The sequence below is a fragment of the Perna viridis genome, chromosome 2 (assembly GCF_037379345.1).
Source record: "Perna viridis isolate PV_CMFRI_1.1 ecotype Kerala chromosome 2, ASM3737934v1, whole genome shotgun sequence".
NCBI lineage: Eukaryota > Metazoa > Mollusca > Bivalvia > Mytilida > Mytilidae > Perna > Perna viridis.
The window spans coordinates 7,239,656-7,266,093 of NC_142446.1; the positions used below are offsets into that span (position 1 = coordinate 7,239,656).

A 26,438-nucleotide genomic window follows, 5' to 3' on the forward strand; every position below is an offset into this window, starting at 1 on the left:
AAATTTGGCGGAAACACATGATTTTCTATAGCAGAGAGGACCTTTCTTACTGTTTAGATTAAACAGAAACAACACCATAATTATGATTCTCTCTGTGTGAACAGTGAAATTTAATACATATGATATCAAATTATGAATATTCATTTCGAATAAACTTAAGATAAAGGAAATAACTAGACAACAAATTTGGTCTTTTGTGTCAAATTATAAATCATACGGGAACTTTAATAAGATTTCGATCGATCACCTGCAGAGGGCGCACTTGTCGAAAGTTGGCTTGAGTGATATTGAAAGTAGAAATTGAAAGTAATCGGTATAATCGCTATTGTTATTTATTTATTATTTAAGTAGTTCTAAGGCATGCCCGTAGACAGGAATTTGTGAGGGGGTTACATCGACTCACGAATCTCGACTTTATTTGTCAGACTTCAATCTAAATTCCGAATTAAATAGTGCGTGTTGGTTTCAAAGGAGGGTTCGTCCGAACACACCTGGCTACGGGTATGCAAGGGGTGTGTTGAAATGGGAGGATTGGCTTTACTTGTTCATAACTACAAGCTGACCAAAGAGGCACTGATAGTATTTCAGATTAAAATTGCTTCGTTAATAACAATTTCCAGTCAATATGTTTCTGGAAATAATTCAGCTCAACAATATTCTATTGTTACTGTAAATAAAATTAAGATCTAGCGTTCAAATGACTGAAAATTTCAGGGACTCCTGTTTGGCCAGGAAAGATATTTAGTAATTAATTTTCATTAAGGAAATTTATTTATTGCAGTATCTAGGTGTATAAAATGTTTTGAGCATGTTACATTTATTAGACACGAACCATTTTCTTATGGTGGGGGGGGGGGGGGGAGGGAGGGCTGGGATTTCCTAATTAATTTTTTTTTCAGACCAAAATGAAATGGAATTTTTTTTTTACACTTTCAGCAAATATTTTAATTTTTTTTTGGAGAAACTAATCTGTTTTTTTGTTGTTTTTTTTTAATTTCCTGAAGTGTATGCTTTTTTATCTCTGCAAGAGCAATATCCCAGTGTATGCTTATAGGAAAAATGCATATTATATTGCATGTGGTTCAAGGTGATATTTTATTACGGTAATATATAACATAATTTTGTCTATAGCCTTGTCTTGGTTTTGGTGAGCAAAGTTTCTGTAGGCTAGTTCCTGCACTATGGTACTCCCTTAGACCATCATGGAGATACCAAGATTCTTGAATTTTCATGTTGCAATTAAAATGTCCTCCATTTCCATATGTTATTGCAAGCAAGGAATACCTGAGAAAATCATACGTAAATACATACTCAAACACATTTTTGCATTATTTTTGTTTTGTTTCAGAGAATATCAGGTTTGAACAGTGACAACAAATGATCCCTAGAGATACTTAGCATCAATATTAATAGTTCTATAATGTAAATTACACCATAATATATGTATACATGAATGAGTATAAAATGATATTAATAAAACATAGGTAAAAGCTACGTGACAATCATCTTAGCTAAACTTAACTATTTAATATAATAAAGCTGAACATATAATTATGAAGAAAAAATCACTTAAAGGTCTGGTGTTTCAGCTAGAGAAAAGGAGATTGTAAGAAAAAACACAAAAAAACAAGAAAAAAGTAGAGAAGAGGAAAGCTCAAGCAGTTTTAAAATGTGGTAGACCAGAAAAACAAAATAAAGTTCAAACAGACAATATTTCCCGCCTCCTAGTAAACAAACCAACAGATAAAGAAAACATTCAAAAAAATGTTTATGTTCCGCCATTGTCTTGCATTGCTTGGAAGACAATGTTTTAGACATTTACAATATTTTCCTTCATTTCTAATCAAAATCACATGTTGTAATCTACTTTTTTGTTTTTTCTTTTGAAATATTAAAGTGTTATGTTTTTCTTTCAGTTTTGTGTTTGGTATTTATTGGTTTTGTGTTCAGTTCATATCCAGTCATTATATCTATTGTACAATCATTTAGTATATTACAAAGGCTAGGTGCAAAAAAAAAAAAAAAACAGAAAATAATCAAGAGATTACAAATCCAAGGTATAAAAAGAGTGGAAATCGGGAATATGTCAAGGAGACAACCACTCAACCAGGAATGGAAAATCGACAGCCTAAGGCGACCTATATATATTCAAAGAATGGTAGCCTGCAAATCAGATAAAACAAACAACATGCATATATACAAACCCATATAAAGCACACAAAAAACTAAAATCAACAAAGAACTAAAAAACATGAGTAACATGGACCCCTATAGAAAATAAACTATAAAAAGTTAACATATTGTAAATTTAATAACTATATTTAATGCACTGAACACACTTCTTCTTCTTTTCCATTTTCTTCTTCCTCTTCTTCTTTTTCATTTTCTTCCTTCTCCTCCTTTTTTTTCAGATTTTTCAATTTTTTTTTGTTGAAAATTCTGAATTTTTTTATTTTTTTTCAGCTCTTTTCAAAATATTTTCGTGCCTTAACACACTAATCAGTAAAAATCTCAATTCTATCATAATATTTTACCAATTAATAAACAGGAAGTGAATAGCAGTGATTTTAACCAAGTAAAATTGGTGGAATAATTCAAATTGATAAAAAGTTTCTAATTTTAAGAAAAAATTATGTTCATCAAGGAAATTATTTTCTTAAGCTGAAGTTGGTTTTATCTAATTTTAATTTCATTATAGGAAAAATACACAATGTAAATTCGAACTTAACCTACAGGTTTAAATATTGGGGGAAAAAGGTGACATTGAACAAAATTTGTAAATGTGTGTGAAGTTTGAATCTGTTTACAGTTTATTCTTCAGAAATCTGTGGTATTGATTAACATTCAGTTTATACATGTACATATTAGAAAGAACAGTTGTAAATAATATGAAAAATGCAATGTATGATCACAGTTTCAATTTACATCATGTATTCTTTGAAATTTTGTTCATGCTACAGTTTTCACAAGAATCATAAACCTCTAGTACTAGCAGCACTTTGATTAATTTTTATTTTTAGGATAAACATATTGTGAGACTTTTTAAAGAGAGGGACCCCATTGGAATTACGCTTCTATAGCTTTTACTGGTCATCTCATGCAACTAATACACTATTGTAGAGTTACTAAATCTTAAATAGCAGGTGCACAATGGGGTTATGTAAGAGTTTGATTAAATTCCACACAGTGGAGTAGGAATAGTAATGGATACGAGATGGGTCTTCCTAATGCAATGATGGAAGAATAGACGAAAGGACGTACACCCTATCACTATATACTGCCATCTGCTTTGCAAGTGGTGTATAACGAATGAAAACAAACTGTGAGGAAAAAAAAACACTTAAACAAAGAAAGCTGTTTTCTGATATTTAAATTTTGAAATTTGCTTGCAAAGTTGGGGAGGGCTGGGGTTCTGGTATAGTGATAGAACTGTTCATCCTTCCGTCCATATTTCTGTTAGGCAGAGGGGTACCTTTATCCTCTTAGACCACAGAATGGAATTTACTAATACTTTCACAGAATATTAATAAATTATTGAAGATTGATAGACATCCCTATCACTATGACTATAACCTTTTTATAGGACTGAACAACCATTTTTATTTTTTAACAATAGCATTGGTAAAAGTTATTTAACTCTTTGAAATTGTACTACAAGATTCCTTATCATAAAGGAAGGGTTTGATTGATTAAATGAGTTATAGCTAATCTAAATATTAAGGAATAGTGAATTAAAAGAAAGTCAGAAATAAACATTTTCAAAATCTTTTTTTTTGCACTGATTTACTATAGTTAAGCTCTTTGACCACTTTCGTTCTGTCCATATATTCAGAAGTTTGTTAAACAATTTATCACAATCCATATTTAGAACTGTAACAATCTTGAAAGTGTATCTGTCATTGTACAAACTGTCCTGGTTTCGACCTTCATTGTGGTATCAAGCTGCACCCTGTGAAGAATTTTATTGTCTGAAATTTGAAGTCCAACAATTTAAAAAAAAAATTATTATTTCTTACAAATAATATGAAATTCACCAAGTTAAGATCAACATACGAACTATGATATATAACAGGTATAGGACGTGGGTTAAGCTCAAGAAATATGTGCCTGTACATAAAACCAGGTACTCCATCAGAAAGACGACCTAATAACTGGTTAATTTTTAGTAATTTCCAGTAATTAGTTTTTACTTATCCAATGATTGTATTTGTAAGTCCTTACTTTACCATAATTATTTTTTCCCATTTCAGCTAACATAATCGGAATAGACAAACTTACAATATATACAGAAGTATGAAGGAAACTTGAAATGACAAAAGGAATATTTCATGACTTTTTTGCTGGATGGATTTCAGGTGAAAAGCGTGTAATCAGGCCTAGGTCAGTTGTGGATTTCAAGGAAGGGGTTCTGGGGGTTGAAGTCCCTTTTTGTTTGAAAAAATTGTTAAATTCATTCAAAATGTGGGCAAAATTGGTGAATAATAGCCTGGAACCACCATCACCACTGAAGGTTTTACAGATTAAATATCTTGGATAATATTGTTCCTGTTGTTACAGGATAAGTCTTAATTTTTAATGCTCAGGAGAGAAACAAGTTTTAGGTTAAATATGACTTAATTATATCCTAGTAATTTTACTGGAAATTGTTTTGAATAAAGCAATTTTATACTTGGAATGTTACAAACTTTGCCATGATTAATTGTTAGAAACATGGTTTATGAAAAGAACTTATACATTTCAGGTTCTGCAGGAGTAATTATTGGACATCCTATTGATACAGTGAAGGTAAATATATTTTAAAATTTATCCTTCGGTCATATTAAAGGTCAAAACATAGGAAAGTGTATTGTTCAATAAATAATAAACCTCCTACAGAAATAGTGATGGTCAAAACATAGGTAAATGTATTCCTCATCAACAACGAACCTCATACAGAAATGGTGAAGGTTAAAACATAGGTAAATGTATCCTTCAGTCAACGACAAGCCTCCTTCAGAAATAGAAAAGGTAAAAATATAAGTATTTTGAAATGCTTCTTTCAGTCAAAAACAAACATCCTACAGAAATAGTAAATGTCAAAACATAGGTAATGTATCCTTCAAGTCAATGAAAAATGTCCTAGTTGGCTCACCAGTAGTCTGTCATTAACTTTTCTTTAAAAATCTTCTCCTCTGAAACCACTGAACAGAATTTGATCAAACTTGGAAACATTGGTTCTTAGCATGTCTACTCCCAACCCATAATTACCATATATCTATTATGGTCCCTTGCCAAAAAACATGGCCACTGTTACTAAAAATAGAACATTGGGGTATCACCATATATTTTTGTTTATATCTCAAAAACCATAACAGATAGAAGAAATCTCAGACTTCTTTTGCTCTTTGGATCTGCCCTGAAAATTTCAAGATAATTGATGTGCCGATTTTGGAGTTATAGCCCTTTTTTGCTTATTTTACCTTTTTTTTGGCAATTATTGCCTATTATTAAGAAAATGAAAGCAGATTGATGATTAATGTAGATTGATAAAATGTTTAGTATTTCAATATCTGTTTTTGGTGCAAATTTAAAAAGAAAATCTGTTGACCTTTCTTGGAGTAAAGGCCCTTGAATGTGTCATTTTTGAAGTTTTTTTATTAGTTTTTGCCTTTTATTTAGAAAACAAAAGCAGAATGATGATTATTGTTAATTGATAAAATGTTCAGTATTTTACTATCTATTGTTGGTGCAAATTTGAGAAAAATCTGTTGATCCTTCTTGGAATTATGGTTCTTTAAAGTGTCATTTTTTGATGTTTTTATCAGTTTTTGCCCATTATTAAGAAAACAAAAGCAGATTGATGAATATGTAAATTGATGAAATGTTCAGTATTTCAATATCTATTTTTGGTGCAAATCTCAAAAAAATCTTTTGACACTTCTTGGAATTATGGCCCCAGAAAGTGTCTTTTTGACCATTTTCCCAGTTTTTGTCTGTTTTTAACAAAACAATAATAGATTGTTGATTAAAGTAAATTGTAAAAAAATATATGTTTCAAAGTATATAAAGATCTATGATCGGTGCAAATTAGGGAAAATCTGTTGATTACATTTTTCGCTCTTTAATTCAGTTAACATAAGTAGAATGAGGATTAATGTTTGAATGATCAGTATCTAGACAAATATCATCAGTGAAAAATTTGGTTAAAGGTGTTTGACCATTTTAGTTTTTGCATGTATTCATCTTCTTAAAGCTATTAAACCAGGTGAGCAATTTAGACTCTTGAGAGCCTCTTGTTCAAAGATTTTTTCCCTATGGAACAGCAATTACATGTTTGTAAAGTTGGCTTCCTCTCCCCCATTGGCTCAACAGTAGAAATCTTATCCAGTTCATGATAGTGCAGTCACTCTGTAGGTTTGATAATTGTTATTCAAAGCAGTCAAATAGACCCTATACTGGTTCTGTCGGTTCAATTGACTCGAACCTTCCCTGCTAGTGATAGGGGTGTCCCTCCGTCCCTCTGTCCCTCTGACCTTCCTTCTGTTACACAGAGGGGACTTTTACAGAATCTTTTTTACATGTTCCTATTGTGCACCTCCTACTTTAAATTTTGCTCAAAACCAATTTTGGGGTTTCACATAGCAAAACATGGACTTTGTCATGTATGAAAATGGAGACAGACAGGGGCTCCATATCTTATCTGTTACTCCTTCTACACCACTAGATGGAAGTGAATGAAAGTTTCACAGAATCTTTATTACTTGTTCCCACCTCCTATTTAAGATGTTGATCTGATTCCTTTGTCATTTGTGAATATGGGGACATTGGAGGCACCATCTACTTGTTTGTTACTCCTACTCCACTGAGTGGAGTGAATGAAACTTTCACAGGATTTTTTATTTTATAAATAATTCAAAATCATCTTCCAAATATACTGAAGAAAATGTTTTCAAAATGCTGGAATTATTGACAACTTATTTGTCCAGTATGGTGGATGCGGTTTTCAACAAATGGTCGGCATTCCAATGGGAACAAATTATACTCTTCTTCTTGCTGACCTGTGGCTGCATTTTAAAATGGCTGCCATTTTCCTCACCATTTTGCATTTTGAGCTCTTTAGAGTCTTCTAACCTTATGTATCTTATTACATCACTTTCATGATAGATCAAAAATTATTTTTTTGATATTTGAAAGACTTTAGTTACACCTTTGATTAATTTTCTTTCAATTAAGGTACAACTACAGATTCAAAGTAAAGAAAATCTGTATAGAAATGTGGGTGATTGTGTCACCACCATAAAGAAACAGTCATTGGTAAGTATATTACAACTGAGTCCAGAAATCTAGTTTGGTTGGTATATACCATTCACAACTTTCACATTTTAGTTAGCCTGGCATCAGATGTTAGATTTGTCTGCTATTGTTGGAGGTTGTGAATGGAACTATTTAGGAATTAAGGGCCAAAAATGGGCCACTTTGATTTTTGTCAAGTTCTCATCTTTTACAAGGTTAATCAAGGGAACCAAGATTCTAGCAGAAATCATAAGTACCAGTATGTAATCCAGGGACAAACAAGACATGGAAAACGGACACACACAACAAAGAACATAATATAACTAAAATAATATGTACAAAGTAACAAAAGTAAATGAGCAATACCAACTCCACTAAAAACTGGGAACATGGACCATGTGCATCTGTTTCTAATTGCATTCGAAATTCAAGGTTGCTTCAAGTTTGAATGGTGTATACATACTTGCCCCAACTGTTTAGGGTTTGACCTCTGCCATAATATAGCAAGCTGTGCCATGCAAAGCATTTTGTTTAGCTGAGGATTTAGAAAAGTAAAAGCTAGAAAGAAACATTGATTGTTGGAATGATCCCAATATGACATGGCCTGAAAACTTCCCAGGTGGTTTAACTTTTTATTAGATTAATTGCCCTTGAAAGACCCCCACCACCTGTCCGCCTGTGTGTGTTATCTTGTAGCAATGTAACTTGAAAACCCCTTTTTCATTTAACTACAAACTTCACTCAATTGTTTGATATAATGGTCTAACAGTTTGATCATGTGAGCTATTGCCATCAAATGGCATCCATCGTAGTCCATCACTGGTAACAATTTTTCTAAAGTCTTCTCCTCTGACACTACTTGACTTGGAACCAAACTTGGTATGATTTTTTTGGGGGGGCATCATGCATGGAACTGGTATGGGGATTTTTGATCCATGGAAAAACATGACTTTAATGAAAGTTTGGTGAACTGTGCATATCTATTGATGTAAGCTCCCTTTTCGATTTTTGTTTATTTCAGATTTTTCGTTTCCATGTTTTAAAAAAAGGAGGATTTTCAAGTTTTTGCACAATTACTCAACAACACTTTCTTCAACTTCTATGAAACTCTGATGAATTGTTCATACCTATTGACATAAGCACCCTTTTGATTTTTATAAATTTCAGATTTTTCCTTTCCATGTTATGAATTTTCATACTTAAAAAGGGGGAGATTTTCAAGTTTTTGCACAATTACTCAAAAACACTTTCACTAACTTTTATGAAACTTTGGTGAATTGTTCATATCTATTGAAGTAAGCTCCCTTATGATTTGTATAAATGTCAAATTTTACGTTTACGTGTTATGAAGTTTTACTCTTTAAAAAAAAAGCTGGAAATGGCCAAGGAAATTTTATTCGTTGAAAAATCTTTTAAAACAGACCATTTGTTATGATGATTGACTAGTAAATATAAAAGGTACTTGGTAACCTTGTCAGAAAAGTATGTTTTAAACAAGATCGAAATGTATGGGTGAAAAATGAAGAAGACAAACTTAGTTAAACTTTAGGTATCCTTGATAGTGCCAATTTTTTGTGCATTTTTTTTTGGGGGGGAGGAGGATATTTGACAGGTCTCACAGTATTTCTAGTTGATCATATAAATTCATTAAAAGTATAAAGACAAGTTAAAAGGGCGACAGGCATATCATGCGCTTTAAGTGCAGCTCTTTATTCAATGTCTTTTGGCTATTTTTTAATGTTATTTCTTTTAAAAATCTTCTCCTCTGACACTTCTTGACTTGAAACCAAACTTGGTATGAATGTTTTTTTGGGTATCCTGCATAGATCTGATGTGGGGATTTTTAATCCGTAAAAAAACATGGCTGTCATTACTAAAAATAGAACATAGGGGTCAGACAGTAGTTTTTTGTACATTATATCTCCAAAACCATATGGTTTAGCCAAAGTCTTTCAATTGCTGAAATGATTCTTATTATATGGCCTACAAAGTATCCTGGGATCAAAGTTGTCAGCGGACTGCTTGTATGAGTTAGGATGACCTTTTTTTTTTTTACAGTTTTCAAGATCTTGAGAATAAAATAGAAAGATACTTTCAATGGCTGAAATAATTCTTATGATAAGTTCTACCAAAGTAGAGTCAGAATTGTTAGATAACTTCTTGTTTAATTTATTGCCATTGAAAGACAAAATTTAACCAGGTGAGTGATTCAGGCTCCTGGGAGCCTCTGTTTATTATGTTTCCCTGTATGTTTGAAAGAAATGTCGAGTAATAGCATTTGAAATAATTTTTTAATATCATTTAATTAAAAGGGAGGTGTAGTATGGCTAAAGGGATGGAGGAGGCCATACATTTTGGGTTAAAATTCATGAAAAAAAAAACCTATATATATCCTATATTTTCAATTGTATAAATCCTATTTTCCTACATTTGTATATAGTTGTGTTCAAAAATGGACACTACTTGACCACTCAGAACCAAACTTGGTATGAATTTTTTTAGGGTATCCTGCATAGAACTGTTGTTGGGGATTTTTGATCCCTGGAAAAACATGGCCACCGCTACTGAAAATAGAACATAAGGGTCAGACAGTAGTTTTTCGCATATATCTTCAAAACCATAAGTAGAGGTTCAAGAATGTGAATCACACACCTAGTGTGTTTGAAATTATTTTCATTTGCTCATTTAAACAAAAGGTACAAAGAGTTCCCATCATTCCTGCTGTCCACATCACCACCTGAACCATGTAAAGGCAGAATGTGTTTCTCCATAGGGAGTCCATGGCAACTTTTAGTGATCACAACCACCCACCGAGTCACATAAAAGGTGGTTTCTGAGAAGTTAATCTTCAATTCTGATATAATGCCCTTAAAAGACTGTGAGCTATTTTAATCATTTGGCATCTGTCCTCGTCGTTAACATTTTATTCAAACATCTTCTCCTCTTAAACAACTTGACCAATTAGAACCAAACTTGTTTTGAATGTTCATTAGGGTGATCTGCATAGAACTGGTGTGGGGATTTTTGATCTGTCAGAAAACATGACTGCCATTACTAAAAATAGAACTTTAGGGTTCAGACAAAAGTTTTTCACATATATATCTTCAAAATCGTTAGGTGTAGCCGAATTCTGACAGAGTTTAAGTGTTTAGTATAATGACATCTATCAGTGGTCAAATTTTCATGTGAATCTGTAAGGCAATGTTTGAGTTATTTCCCTTTTTCGATGTTTTTTTTAAAGTATTTTTTTAATTTATTTCTTTCAAAAATTTTCTCCTCTGACACTACCAGTTCAATTTGAATGTTCCTTAGACTGAGGTGGGGATTTTTGATCTGAAGAAAAACATGGCTGCCGTTACTAAAAATAGAGCATAGGGGTTGGACAGAATTTTTTTCGCATATATCTCCAAAACCATTAGGTTCAGCCAATTTCTTTCAATTGCCAAAATGATCCATGTTTCAAGGACTGCAGGGGATCAAAGTTGTCGAACAACTCCTTGTTAGAGTTATTGCCCTTGAAAGAAGAAAAATGTTTTTAGCATTTTTCAGCCAATATCTTGAAAACTATAATAGACAGAAAGAAACTTTCAGTCGATGAAATCATCCTAATGATAAGTCCTACCAAAGTCTTCTTTGAGTCAAAATTGTCATACAACTCCTAATTAGAGTTATTCCCCTTGAAAGGCAAAATTTCAACCAGGTGAGCCATTCAGGCTCCTGGGAGCCTTTTGATGTATTACCCAACCAAAGACAGTGCTACAAATGAAGCTGAATTTATTTTAATGTAAGGCAGACAACCTTTCATTTAAAATGTGATACTTTAATAATTCCAGTTTGTCTTGTCTGTGAATGTAAGCTAATTTTTGTTTTTAAATTTTAGTCAAAAGGTTTTTTCCGTGGACTCTCCGGACCAGTAGTTTCTGCTGGACTGATCAACTCTGTGTTTTTTGGTGTATACAGCCAGGTTTTAAAGTTGATGGGAACCAATCCAGAGAAACAGCATGATCATCCAGATTATATAAAAATTATGGTAGCAAGTGGATTTAGTGGAGTTGTTCAGTTGATGGTTGCTTGTCCTATTGAAGTCATCAAAGTAGTATTGCAGTCTCAAATACCTCATGGCAAACATTCAGGTAGAAATTCTTATATGTCACTCACAATAACTAAAATGTTGCCAATATTTGCTAAACTTTGGTGTATTGTTTCTAGGTAATGATGTGTGCTCCTTACTAATTTTTATAAATTTTTGAATTTTGTATAATCACAAAAAATGCTGTCATAGAATGGTTTGCATCATTATCTGTGCTGATGTCCATAGACACGTGGTTTTCATGCAGTAACTTGAATATCATTTGGTTAAATTATGATATTTTACCTCAAGGTTCCAAAGGACAAAAGGAAAAACCCAACTTCTTGGAAGTTATATGCTTAAGTGTCAGTCTTTGTAAGAATCAGGCAGTGGGTGAAACGTGGTATAAAAACCCCATCATTTTGATAGTGAAATTTGACTATTTGTATGATCAGAATCAAATGAAAAAGACAAGACTTTCCATATCATGTTGGTGCATTGAGATATGATTTCATTGAAATGCACTGTAAATGAACATTTAAAGGGCAGATAACTCTGTCGAAAACCTCATTTTTTAACATTCTATTGAAAAAAATTTACAAGCAAATCCAATGATGCAGGGATCAAACTTGAGTAAAATGTGAATGAGCCTGTTTTAAATTTGACCACAATGTGTCATTACATAAAAAGAGAGTTGAAATTGTAACATAAGGTGCCACACCACCAAAGGAAGGCCAGAATTAATTTTTAGGGTGAGGGGTTATGACTTCACCCATTTCAGAATGAGGGGGCCAGAAACAAGCATTTTTCTGATGTCCTGACAAATAATTTAAGATCTCCTTATAGTCCTTGAAATTATATCACAATGTGCCATACAGTAATAGGAAGACAAGGATTAATTTTAGGCTATGTGAATTGTACTGATAAGGAATTAGGGCCACACCATTTCTGGGCAAACACATATCCTTTGACAAACATTTAATCTTAATCCTTATCTAGAGCTGTATCAGTTAGGCTGAAATGTTGTGTTCATACAAGATAAATTTAAATGTATTCAAATTGGTACCATTAGTTCGTGTTAATTATATTATAATATTTGTCCATGAGATGAGGTAAAAATACTTGGATGGAATTACACAACTGTTTTATTTTTAGGTGTTACTCAATTTAGTTGCATATTAAATTTGTTTATTAATTTTAACATGTTTATATGTTGTAAATAGTGTTCATTAACATTGATGATTGACTCAAGTTCATAACAATGACTTCAATATTTATACCAAAGATATATACCCTGTATAACTGTCTTTTTGAATAAAGCAGATGTTGATAATAAAGAATGTCTGTTTCTTAATCTTAGTAGTCATATCGATAATGGTAAACTTAATACTAAAATTTAAGATAAAAGGGATGATTTTTGGGTTTTTGATCCTTCAGGGTCAAAATATCTTATGTTGACAGTCTATCACTGGAACTTCCCTACTATTTCTGAACACTACACAAAAATATAATCCAAATGTAATTCCTTTTACATCTTTCAATACTTCTTTTATAACAAGTAAATATGTTTCTTGCAATTTATCAGCTGAATAATATTCTCTTATTTATGCAAATAAATGAATGTAGATGCACATTAATTTTTTGGATAGATTTAAAATTAGTGAAAAAGGTGAAATGGAACAAAATTTGTAAATGTGCATGAAGTTGCATCTGTAGTATAGATTGATTTTCAGTTTATACATATTAAAAAAGGACAGTTCTTAATAGTTTTTAAAATGCAATGTATGATCACCATTTTATTTAACATTATATAATCTTTGAAATTTTGTTCATGCTACAATTTTCACAAGAATCAAAAACAGCCAGTGCTTTCAGCACTTTGATTCATTCCCTATTATTAACTATCTGTTTTAAGATGGTGACATCCCCTTGTCACCACATGTTTACATATCCCAATTGGTTCGATTTGCTCGTATTTATAACATTGTTTCAGTTTTTAAGGAAAGGAATCTTTATATAACTGAGAAATTACTACATCAAGGTTTTCAATATCACAAGCTCCTAAAAACATTCACAAAATTTTTCTGCAGATACAAGAAACTCACTCTCAAATACAGATGTACTTGCAAATGATTACCGTAATACATGCGGGTATCTCTCACCCTTTGTTTTACAGTAATATTCTACACAGAGCATGGAAAGCTTGATACACACCCAATAAGTTAACTAAACTGTTGAATAGGCTCAATCGTAAGGGATATAGTTATGATATTTTTGTCAAATTGTTAACGATAGCATTTTTTGGTATAAACATTGATACATTGACTCACTCATGGGGTCTTTACATTGAAATTAAAACAATATATTTTAAAGCAGTTTTTGGCATGACATGGGTTGTGTCCTTTTTGTATGACTTACAATGTACTGTGATTCTCAACCCTGCATGGGAAGAATTGGGATTGATTTTGACATAACTTTTTGTAGGTTTGAACTGGTCTGGAGCTGACATGTCAGTTAACTGCTAGTAGTCCTTAGTTTGTACATTTGTGTAAGTTATTAAGGTCTTTCCCATTTCAATGGGAAGACCTTCTTGTATTTCTTCTGATTATGATTTTTTTTTCCTGCCACCCAATTTCCCCGCTTCCCATTAAATCATATCGCGACAAGATTTTGACCGTCTTTTGCAATCTGAGATAAGACTTTGGAATTCACCCTGAGAGATGTGATCATATGTCGTTCCAGAGTTATCTGCCCCGCAGCGGAAAAACTATCTTTGGGAAAATTTCTTGAACTGTTTTATAGATACACACAAACCGAAAGCTCCATATTGTTCAGAAACAAGGGGCAGTACTATTTGACAAGGTTTCGTAAAGATTTTAGGTTTCCCTGGTTACGCGATTTTGCAACTTATAATTCGGTTGGTCACCTAACTTGAAAACTGTAAGTTGTACAGACTTGGGACCTTCACTGTTGATCTTAGATGATATGTTGTATGTTTAAAAATATATTTATATTCTTGAACAGGAGCATAAATGCTACCTAAAAATACAAAGGTCAAGGTCATTTGTTTTAATGGTCAAAAACTGGGTCAAAAATGGTTTTATCATTTTTGTTAATATGGTTTAAGATAGACAACTCAAACTACTTCCAATCAATTTAGAAGCATGGTTCCACACCCAATGATATGCCACAATACATATTTCCGGTCAAATTTGATGATTTTCAGAAATCTGTGAAAATACACCAATATGGGACATTTTCAAAAATTGTATTTTTTTGTTGTATTGACTCCAGAATACCATAGCAGAAAAACTAATTTTGGGAAAATTTCTTAAACCGTTTTAGATGCACACAAACTGGAAGCTCCATATTTTTCAGAAACAGGGGCAGTACTATTTGACAAAGTTTCGAAAAGATTTGAGGTTTCCCTGGTTACGCGATTTCGCGACCTAAAATGAAATTGTTGGGTTTGGTCACTAAACTTTTAAACTGTTAGTCGTATAGACTTGGGACCTTCACTGTTGATCTTAAATGATTTGCAGTATGTTATGCAATTCATGGTTCTTTGTCAAACTTTGATAAGATATTTTACCTCATTTGTATGGTCATTTCTGAATCTTTGTTGGGGCACTTTTTTGCTGTAGATTTTTGTTTATGTCTTTATAATATGAGTTATAACTACTAGTAAGACAGTATTTACAGTCAAAATATGTATCTATATAGGAAAACTCTCCATTGACATTTGGAACTATATTCATATACAACGAATTCCTTTAGTGGTGTCTTTGTCCGTATTGGTTATTGAATATCACCTCTCTCTTTGAAAGTTGGTGCACATGTTGAAAACAAGTTCTTACCGTAATTATTGCATTTTTTTTTTATAAAACTAATCGAATAAAAGAATATGGATAAAGATTTTTCTAAAGTAATCCAAATCATGATTTATGTAATGAAAATGTGATAATGGAGTATGATGGCCTCATGCTCAAGGGTTATTTCGTAGCTGCTTTTAATCAGAAACCTTCACTACTTTTATTCAAAGCTTCAAATGAATCCATGAATGCATATTTAGTTGCTTGACAAATATTTATTTTGTTTGAAACAGCTTACGTTATCATTATAACATATGCGGTCAAAGCGCCGTAACTCCAAATTTTAAGTGGAAAAATGAATCACAGAAATAAAGAATAATGAAGTTTAAATTTCCTTGTATGTTCGTACTTTTCAAGCTAATGACTATCGTTTTCTACGGCAAGGATAATCTAATTAGAACTTAATTTTTTTGTTGCGACCTCCAGTATTACTTTTTTGTTACTTCTCCCCAACGTTGATGTGTTCAAAAAGTTGTAATATGTATTCACCATTTGCGTATCGTTTCAATAAATAGAACAAATTAAAAGATTTTGTTTTGAAAATATTATTGAAGTTATAATTCTGCAAATGATTATAATGAATTTTTTAGCATTTCTAACATTCTCACACTTTTCCTTTAAAAACTCGCAAGCTTGGGACAATATTCACCAGTATTCATGCAATAACCCTATATTATAAAACAATAAGTAAATAATGTTAATATATGCGTGAATGTTAGTTTTTGAAAATTGTCTTTAAAAGTATACTTCCAATACATTTTTTTAAAAAGTGGCTTCAGACCTATCATCGGTACCTAAATCGGGGATGTCCAGCTTTTTATCAGTAAAAACCACTATTTACGATCTTTAAATTAAATTGAGAATGATCAATTACTGGTCAAAACTATTATCAGGAAAACCAGAGAAACTGCCTGTTATACTATACAATTTATGTTTCAGAAAAATCTTAAATGGTAAAACCATAACTTGGGTATATTATGTAAAATCTATTTTAGACAATTGTGGAATGTCATATGTATGGGATACACAAAATTTTATTAGTAATATTTGGCTCTATAAGATAGTAAAACAGAAATTGGTAGATCAATTTACCCAGTCTTGGGTCTCCAGTGCAAAATTCACCGAAAGCTCTCAACTACAGAATTTTTAAAGAAAATCTTGAATTCGAAAACTATTTTAAACTTTTGGACACCAAACAAGCTATTTGTTTTTGTAGATTTAGGACTACCAGTCATAATATATCTATTGAATCTGGTAGATGGAGAAACATTGAGAGAAATGAGCGAAATTGCAATTTGTGTAACTCTCACAAAATTGGTGACGAGTTTCATTATTTATTTGTTTGCCCTGCATTCCAGAATGACTGGACAATTTTTTTTAAAGTGAAATATAAAACACGACCCAATATATTGAGAATGAGAGGTCTTTTACAAACTCAAAACATTTCAGAGCTTAGCAAATTATGTAAGTTTATTAATATTATAATTAAACGACTAAATTCTCCGGGGTAAATTAAGAATTTATTTGTTTATACAATGTAGTTAAAATTACTATTATACTTGATTACTGTTTCGTAACCTAAAAATAATGTATGAAAACTGTGAATTTATTATTGTTAATGTTATATGTTATGTATAATTTACATTCTCCCAACGATGTTAGAACTGTCAAATTTGCGATGCAAATTTTTGGTCGTTCCCTCCACGGGACTCAAACTCGTACTGCTGTGACATCTATGGCAACACCGCCTGCACAAAGTCCAGCGCCCTAGACCACTCGGCCAGCTAGGCTATATTAAAATATAGCTTTCGCTGGCCGGGTCATTCCTCCTCGTAGGATTAATCTAGGACTGTAACTTAGTACACGATGTATGGTGGTACGGGACAGTTCATTTAGATGTTAATATGTAGGATAGAGGATCAAATTAATGATGTATGTCACAACAAATCAGTATTATACAACGTCTCAGAATGTGACGACTCTATTTGCTACACTGCTCCATCGGATCAAATTGATACAGGGAAGATAAATAAAAGTATAGAAAGGTCTGAAAAATTCCCAACGATGTTAGAACTGTCAAATTTGAGATGCAAATTTTTGGTCGTTCCCTCCGTGGGACTCGAACTCGTACTGCTGTGACATCTATGGCAACACCGCCTGCACAAAGTCCAGCGCCCTAGACCACTCGGCCAGCTAGGCTATATTAAAATATAGCTTTTGCTGGCCGGGTCATTCCTCTTCGTAGGATTAATCTAGGGCTGTAACTTAGTACACTTGGTCTAGGGCGCTGGACTTTGTGCAGGCGGTGTTGCCATAGATGTCACAGCAGTATGAGTCCGAGACCCGCGGAGGGAACGACCAAAAATTTGCATCGCAAATTTGACAGTTCTTACATCGATAGGAATTTTTCAGACCTTTCTATACGTTTATTTATCTTCCCTGTATCAATTTGATCCAATGGAGCAGTGTAGCAAATAGAGTCGTCACATTCTGAGACGTTGTGTATATATATGCAAAACAACCCCATGTTTGGCCTAACATTTAAACAATAGCATAGCGAGAATATCACGATAAATAAACATGTATTAATAATTTTCAATTGTCATTAAAACAGAAAATCAAAGTACTCATGTACTGAATCAATTTACATTGACACTTTTAGTTGCCTTAAAATAGCAAGAACAGAGACCGACTTCTTGGTTATCAAAATATTTAAACAGCTATTGTACAGTAATTTTGTAAAGTCACTTTGTTCCGACATTGTTGTTCCAACTTACGCAATGGAGGGACATTATTAACACACAATATTCTTACTTTTGTAGAGACTTAAAAGTACAAATTTAGAGTTTACAATCAGGGTTTTATTTTGACCACATTTGTTGAATACACACTCGAATAATACCTTTACAATGCATAATTCTAGGTTAAGTGTTTTTTAGTACTTCGTAGAGGGGTGGCCATTTGACCTTTTGCTTTAGGATACTTTATAATTATCTCCCTTTGAATTTATCTATTTTCATGAAAATCACAAGTTCATTTTGTTCTCAACTAATTGTATTGATGAAATTGACAGGAAAAATAGTTTATTACAACACAGTTACTACAGAATTCATCTTTCTTATAAGAATCAGAACCATTTTGCAAATTTAATAATTGTCAAAAACCTTGCCATTTAAAATATATATACATTAAAGAAAATTAAATTTACATTGAGAATCATTTGTAGTCGGAAGAATTTATATAGGGACAAAAAATACCCCAAGCCGCATCATAAGGTGATGTTTGGCATGTCGTCAGAAGTCATTGTTTACCTAGGTGCTTGTTTATTTTAACGTAATTAGAAATCATTTATATTATCTTTTATGTCCATTATGTTTTTACTCCATTATTAACACCTCCTGATTGATGATAATCTAGTTTTTACAACAATAAATATGATTGACATATTTATGACCCGAAGGCTTAAAATAGAATTTGGGAAAACCTGTCTTTACCTGGATGAGGCAAAATTCTCTATGCAATAAACCGAAATGCTCCTCCAAGGCCTATGCAAATAAGCGATTTTTTCCCTAATAGAATAATAGGAAATGGTTTTGTGCAGGAGAAAATTATGCTAATAACTGAAATATGCAATAAAGCGATATGCGATTAAGTGGAGTCGACTGTACAAGAAATAAATACTGTCGATCGAGCTGTTTCTACAGCACTCTTCACGTTGACATACTCCCAAACAGTTAGAGTGGGGAAACACTTTCGGATCCATGTGGGGCCTGAGAGTAGGCCAGAGCGTCAACACAGCAGCCCAAACACTAGTAGGACATACTCTGACCGAGCTCTTTGGTCAGGTATCGCAAAGGCTGGGCTCCGCCACCAACACCAGTTGGTTCTACTAACCCAATAACATCGCCTGTGAGAGGCCTGTATTGGTATTCAAGGTCGTTAAAAAAACCCAATAATCATCGGCGTTTCTACAGGCTAGAACACAATAAGCTATTAGCCGTGAGGCAAAGGTCATTTCTCATGAACATGATTTTTGTCAGGAGAGAATTGGTGGGAAAGACCTTTCAGTTGTTCTGGAACAATTGACCTTTTAATATTGTTTCTTTATTGCTGTTGTAACAAGGGACTCAGACATTTTTGAACTGATTTTTAGGTCTGTTTAATTGTGTAATATTTTTTTCACAGTGGCCAGATTTTTAAGGGGGAGGGTTGTGATCACACCAAAATACTTTATCACTGCCACATTTTTTGCACCTGTCCAAAGTCAGGAACTCCTGGCCTCTGTATGTTTTGTTTCATTTTCACCTATAGTTTATTTTTTATGTTACTTGAGTATACAGGAGCAACTCTTTTCCTGTACCTGTTTATAATGATGGTTTAGGGCCAGCTGCAGCCTGGCCTGTGGTATGAGGATTTCCTGGTCATTCATTGAAGACCTGTGGATGGCCTTGGGCTGACATTTTCATCCCAGTGGGGTTGTTGTCTTTTTGACATATGTGTCATACCTATTCTTGTTATATTCATTAAATTGAATGTAAGTGTACTATACTAATAATTATTGTATATTATGTGGTGAGAAATTATATGATTTTTATCATTTCTACAACCAGTTAAGTAACTGGCAAATTTATTTAAATAAGAAAGGTTCAATATAACAGTTTTTGAAGACATACATTTACTATTCTTTATTACTAGGTATATTTTCATAGTTGGATCCAGGGGAAGGGGAGATGGCATTAACCTGCCTTTTATGGAATTTAAAATTTTTCAAAGTGTTATATATTTCTTGTCAAAACCTTAAAAATACTAAGGAAGGAAATGTATAGTTCAATAAATTTATCTATTTAATAATTGTATTATTAACACTGTTAGGTCTTCACTGATATGATCATAAATGAAATTACCCGTATTCTTTGACTTGTTTGGGGCTATATTGCAATCACCTTGTCCATCCGTCGGTCTGTATGTTACACTTTTTGTAACACGTTTCTCAGCTGCTATTGGAGATGAGCTTAGATATTTGGTGTATTGCTTTTGCATAATGACTTACATTGTCTTATCTTTTTAGGTTTCTCAATCATCTACTTCCTGTTTACCGATTGATTTTGTGGTTTTTCAGGCTGTACATGATGAAATTTTCTTAACATATTTATTTCTCAGCTTCTACCCGGTGTATATAAGGGAATGCTTAGGTATTTGATATATTGCTTTGCATGTTGACTTTTACCATAACTCCTCTTATCAGGTCAATTGCTCATCTACTTCCTGTTTACTGATTGCCTCCCTTTCCAGGTTGAGTGGGGTTGTTCTTAGAACAACATAGCATGCAACCTCTTGTTTACTTTTTAGTTATGGAAATCGGGTCAGATTAAGGAAATATTTGAGTGGAATTATTAAAGTTTTTTTAACAGTTTTATTCTATATCAGAATCTTATTCTGTGTCAAATGTTTAATCACAATCCAAACTCTGATCTTGATCAAGCTTGTATGTTGTGTCCATATATGCCCCAACTGTCCAGGGTTGACCACTTCGATCGTGTCCAACTACGCCCTGCTAAGCATTGTATAAGTCCTCTATATAATGTTAAAGAAAAGGGTTGAAGGTTCAGGACCTATGTGAATGAAATATTAAAGGTCCTGGGTCATAAATTGAGGCTCCCAGACCTTGGATTACCACTGATTTAAACCGCTGCCTTCCTTGTTCTTTCTGGTTGTCTCATCAAAATGTATAGTTTCTCTTTAATGTGTGAGATCAATTTTCTAGTTAAAGAACTCAGTTTTGACACAAGGAATGCTATCCTTAACACAACTTTGCATGCAACTTCTTGATAGGCTGCTAGTAAAAAGAAACCAGTTACCAAGCATGCCTTGTAAATTACCATTGTACTCTTTTTTTTTTAGGTAGATTTTACCATGGTCCTTTTGAAAGCATTAAACATATAGTGCAACAGAATGGAGTGCAGGGAGTTTATAGAGGATTCAATGTACAGTTACCTCGTGATGTCATTGCTAGTGCCATGTATTTCACAGTTTTTGAATTTATGTCATATGAAGGCAATAATAAATTGGAAAGTGTTCCTCGCTGGTTGGTTAACTTTGTCTCTGGTGGTATTGCAGGCATCATTAGCTGGGCTGCTATTATTCCATTTGATGTGATGAAAAGTCGTATACAGGCTGACTATGATAAGAAATTATACAAAAACTTCTGGGATTGTGCTGTAAAAACTTACACAGATAATGGTGTAAAAGCATTTTTTCGTGGGGGTAGTTTAATATGTCTAAGAGCCTTTCCAGTTAATGCTGTTACTTTAATGGTATATGCAGAGTATATGAAAATTTTTGATGCAAAGTTTCTACCATAGTTGACATAAATTACAGTGATACTAGTAAAATGTTCACCAGAGTTGATTTACTCTTAGATGAAATTATATTATCAAAATGTTGAATCAATCCAATGATTTTTATGTATGAAATAATTTCTTAATTGTTAATCAATCATTCAAAACTGTAAATATTTTTGCAGGCAACATTCCCAAAAGATCCAAGTTTGCTTAAAAAAATTTTGCAACATTTTATTAGGTGAAATAATTAGGATCCTTAATATGGAACATGCATTTTCCCTAGCTTCTACAGGGCAAAAGGAATTCAGATTTAGTTTTAATCTTTGACATAATGAGTTTTACACATATTGCCATACCCCAACTGTTTGAGACTACTTAGGCTTGCTCCCACTATCAAATATGCAGCCCGACTAGTACCAGGTATCTAAACACAACATTCTGGGTGTCTCGCTTCAACTCAATTTGTTTTTAAATAAAGTTGAATATATTACTATTTATTGCTCAGAAACCACTTGACAAATGATGAATCTAATAAACACAAGTATCACATCTAATTAAATCAGTACATCAAAACTCCATATTTCTACCCTGTTGTTTAATTACAGTTTTTGTTACTATAGTTTTTTACAAAGGTTTGTTCAGCTAGAACCTACTCTCTAATTCTATAAACTAGATAATGAAAAAAATTATATTTTTAAGAACTTAATTTTCCGAAGGGGGCAGAAAATGATTGTATAATGATTAATGTTGTTACTCTATGAAAAAAAAATTGACCAATTTTTTGCTTTGGTGTACTGTTCTGTTAATTGTCAGTTAAGAATAAAAACATTTTTTTATTTGTAAAAGAAGTAGGTTTTTGCACAAGGTTTTCTGAGTTTCATTGGTGCATGTTTTTCAATCACACTGACAAATAATTGTTTTTCAAAATTGTCATACATAGTATTTATGATTCTCTCATCTTCTATGTTTACAAATTATACCTTCTCTAAATCTTCAATAAAAGCAGGTTGATTAAAATTTTCAAAACTTCTATAATTTTTTAACTCTTTATTTATTGATCATGTAAATGATAATTAATAACCCTTTATTTGTACACAGATTAAGTTGTACACATCACTGAGACCACAGTTGAAATCTGAAGTATTCATACAGAAGTTTGCTCTATTTGTCAGTATAACATCGTTTAGACTAGCAGGTGCCAACCGAGTGATAAAATATGAAATATCAAAATATAATTTCCTGTTAACCAAAATATTTTTGTGGATTTCAATTCATCATACTGTTTAAAACATATGTGCAAAAAATAACAATGTTCATACATAAATTTGTCTACTGGTAATTGTGATTCATTAGAATTTATGTTTCCCAGACAGTTATGTAAATTATGTGCAATGACTTCTGTTTTTGAACTCATTTTGTAACATTTTGGGAGTTGACATCATTGTATGTAAGTAGTACTCCAGCTAAGAATCATGCAAAATGTGATTCATGGGTAAAAAGCCTACATATTTTTATTTTTGGTATTTTGTTTTAATTGCCATAGTAAACAGAAATTAACATTCAGTTTTTCAAATAACCTGTGTTCTTAGGAGATAAAAATCATATAGAATGCACTGTAGATTTCAAAATTAAGGGAGATAACTCTGTAAATGACACCCACATAGAATCTATTGGATTTTCAATGTTGATTATCTCCTAAGCAGGCAGATTTGAGTGAATAATTACACATTTCATAGTATAGACCAAAAAAACAACTTAATTACAAAAAATAAAAATATGTAGCCTTTTTAGGGGTGTATCACATTTTTCAGATTTTGCATGATTCTTACAAAGACAGCTTCTTAAGTGATCCACAGGTGGGATGGAAGTACTGAGATGAGGCATCATACATTATTGATTCTGTAATCATCATAATAACATAACTGAAAGTTAACTAAACCCTTACTTTCACTATAAACATGACCTTGTGCTTCATGGAAGGTTTAACTTTAATATACTGGTAAAGAATTAAAGTTAAAGAAAAAAACAATACTTTTTGTTACCATAGACTCATTTTAAGGCTCTTGTGTGCCTCTGATTCAAAAGGTTTTAGATGTATGGTGTACCAAGAGGTTCAAAAGTATTTTTATTTGCATATGCTGAAAAAAAATGTAGCATATGCTTCATTTTATACAACATATGCAAATAAAAATACTTTTGAACCTCTTTGTACACCATATAGATGAACATACATATCTGTATTAAAAATTTATATTTTTTGTTGTATATTTTTTTATTTTGAATTATGATGTTGTTAAATTTAGTCTCCTGTTTCTTAGAAAAGTGATTAATAAATTTGCCTAGAAAAGTAAATACTTGAAGTTGACATTACGTTTGGAGACAGTAGATATTTATGGGTGAAGGGCTAAAACATTTTCCTTCAGCCCTCCTCCAATCCACAATTGTTTATGCCATATTGATTTTAAGATCACCTGGCCAAAGGCCATGTGAGCTTTTGCCATCACTTGGCGTCTGTCGTTATCGTCGTTAGCAATGATTCAAATCTCTTCTCCTCTGACAATACTTGACCAATTGGAACTAAACTTGGAATGAATGTTTCTTGGGGTATCCTGCAAAGAACTGGTGTGGGGATTTTTCTTACATCAAAAAACATGACTGTCATTACTGAAAATAGAATGTAGGAGTCAGACAGTAGCTTTTCCCATATATCTCCAAAACAGTTAGGTTTAGCCAAATTCTTTTAGTTGCTGAAATGATCTTATAAGGCCCGCAAGTTTTCTTGATAACTCCATGTAAAGGTTATTGTCCTTGAAAGGTGAAAAATGATGTTTTTTTTTACTGTTTTCAGTCAAAACTATGATAGATAGAATGATTTTTTCAGTTGCTGAAATGACCCTCATAATAAGGCCTACCAAAGTCGTCTGAGGCAAAATTGTTGGACAACTCCTTGTTAGAGTTATTGCCCTTGAAAGGCAAAATTTTAACAAGGGGAGCAATTTTCAGGCTCTTGGGAGCCTTTTGTTGTTTTGTAAGGTCAGTAGATCAAAGGTTAAGGTTATAATTACTGGAGATAAATTTATTTTTCTAAGTCTTTATATGAAGTGTCCTAAATTTTTTGCTACATGATGTACAGTGGGCAGCAACCAAAATTTGTAACTTTAATAGTCTTTGACAGAATCTTTCCAAATTCAAATATGTTATTTCCTGAAACCTAAGGAAGGTCTGTATTAATGTTCATGTTTAAATTATTGTTTTTGATGTATAGACCTTTTATGACAAAATAGGACTTTGCAGGGAAATCCAGTTTGCTTTCAGTTTTTGTGCTGACTTACAAAGTATGTATAAGTGTTTTAATGCTTCAGCACCTACTTCATTAAAGTTCTTAGTTAAATAGCTCTCGTATTGTTTACTGACAATTAATGAACGAAGATATACAAAAATACCTAGAGATTGACTAATTTATTACAGCAACTTTTCACAGCATACTGAAGCATAAGAAAAAGAGTATAATCTTCAATCAGTTTTATAAAAATTGAAAAAAGCAACAAAACATTTTAGTAGACAGGCAGTTGATGGGTGATAAGCTAAAAGCTTACACCTGGTACAACCTGCAAATTAACATTTTAAATTGTTTTGAAGAGTGTTTGCTTAGTTAAAAAAAGATGAAAAAGCCTTTTAAAAAGCAACAAAGTTTAAGGACAGTGTTCTTAGACACAAAGTTCATAAGCAACCCTTCCGAAAACTCGCATTACAACTTATCCAATCTAATTAAAATCTCACAGCTCCCGGCTTTCTGTCGTGTGTAACACTGTGAGATCATCTTTTTAATTAGATTGCAACTTATCAAGATGAAACTGCATTTGAAATTTCAAATCAACTGCAGCCAGTTGAACTCTTATGTTGAACACTGATCATTTGGGGCAAGTAGTTAAAAGCATGATATCACTGCAGTGGTTGAACCCTGAACAGTTTGGGTAAGTGTGGACACAATATTAGTCTTTGACACTCTTAAGCATAGGGACTTATAATTCATGGTGGATACAACAACTGATCTGGACACAATATAGCATAAAATTTGAAAATTAATTTTTTTTCAAAATCAGATGGTGGTGTAGCACCTTTGACTCTTTTTACTTGAAAACATTAAGATATATCTGAAATCTGATTTAAATACTCATAAGAAATCCAATAAAAAAAAACAAAATCCGACAAATATTAAAAGTCAATTTTTGGGGTGTGGCCCCTTTGACATCTGACAGCTCAAAAAGTAAAAGATTTCTGAAATCTGATAGAAAATAACACAGACTGGGATTTTCATAAGGAAGCCATTAAAACTTTTCAAAATTGGACCAAAAATAAAAATGTAATTTTTTGGGCATGACCCAATTTTGTACCCCTTTAATTCCAAAACGGTTAAAGGTAAGCCTACTATGTACAGCACGATAAATTTGATGTGATAAGTTACACTCTAGTTATTACATTAAATCAACAAAAGTTAAGTTAATGGACATCACCGACAATGATAAGACGACAGGGTGATACCATTATTCAAATGAAAACTTTATTTTCAGAGTGTGGCCTCACTTGGACCCCCTGTAGACTGATAATGCTTTTTTACGCTATTTAAAATCTGTTGAATATTCTTAAAACAGCATTTTATAAAAGAACAAGTCAAAATTAAAAGAGAAACATTTATATTACCTTCTATATCAGTCTTTAATAAACATATAGGCTCCTTTTGCCAAATGGAAAGAAACAGTGATCCCAGCGAGTTTTTCTTAGCAGCAAGCATGGCAAGTACCAATGTATGAAAATTTCATGACGTTTAGTGAACTACAACTAAAGTTATCACGTGGAAACAATGCCAACGTAACATAATACCAT

The 26,438-nt window shown here is 32.5% G+C and overlaps 1 protein-coding gene across 1 annotated transcript; it reads left to right on the forward strand.

The window, feature by feature from the left end:
• Positions 1–24,947, forward strand: LOC148623492 (methylated amino-acid transporter SLC25A45-like). The gene is made up of 6 exons (XM_088565337.1): positions 1–313; positions 4,251–4,355; positions 4,742–4,785; positions 7,213–7,293; positions 11,153–11,405; positions 21,115–24,947. Exons 2-6 carry the CDS (start codon positions 4,310–4,312, stop codon positions 21,573–21,575), a joined length of 885 nt encoding a protein of 294 aa, XP_088421463.1. The 5' UTR covers positions 1–313; positions 4,251–4,309; the 3' UTR covers positions 21,576–24,947.
• The last annotated feature ends 1,491 nt before the right edge of the window (positions 24,948–26,438 follow it).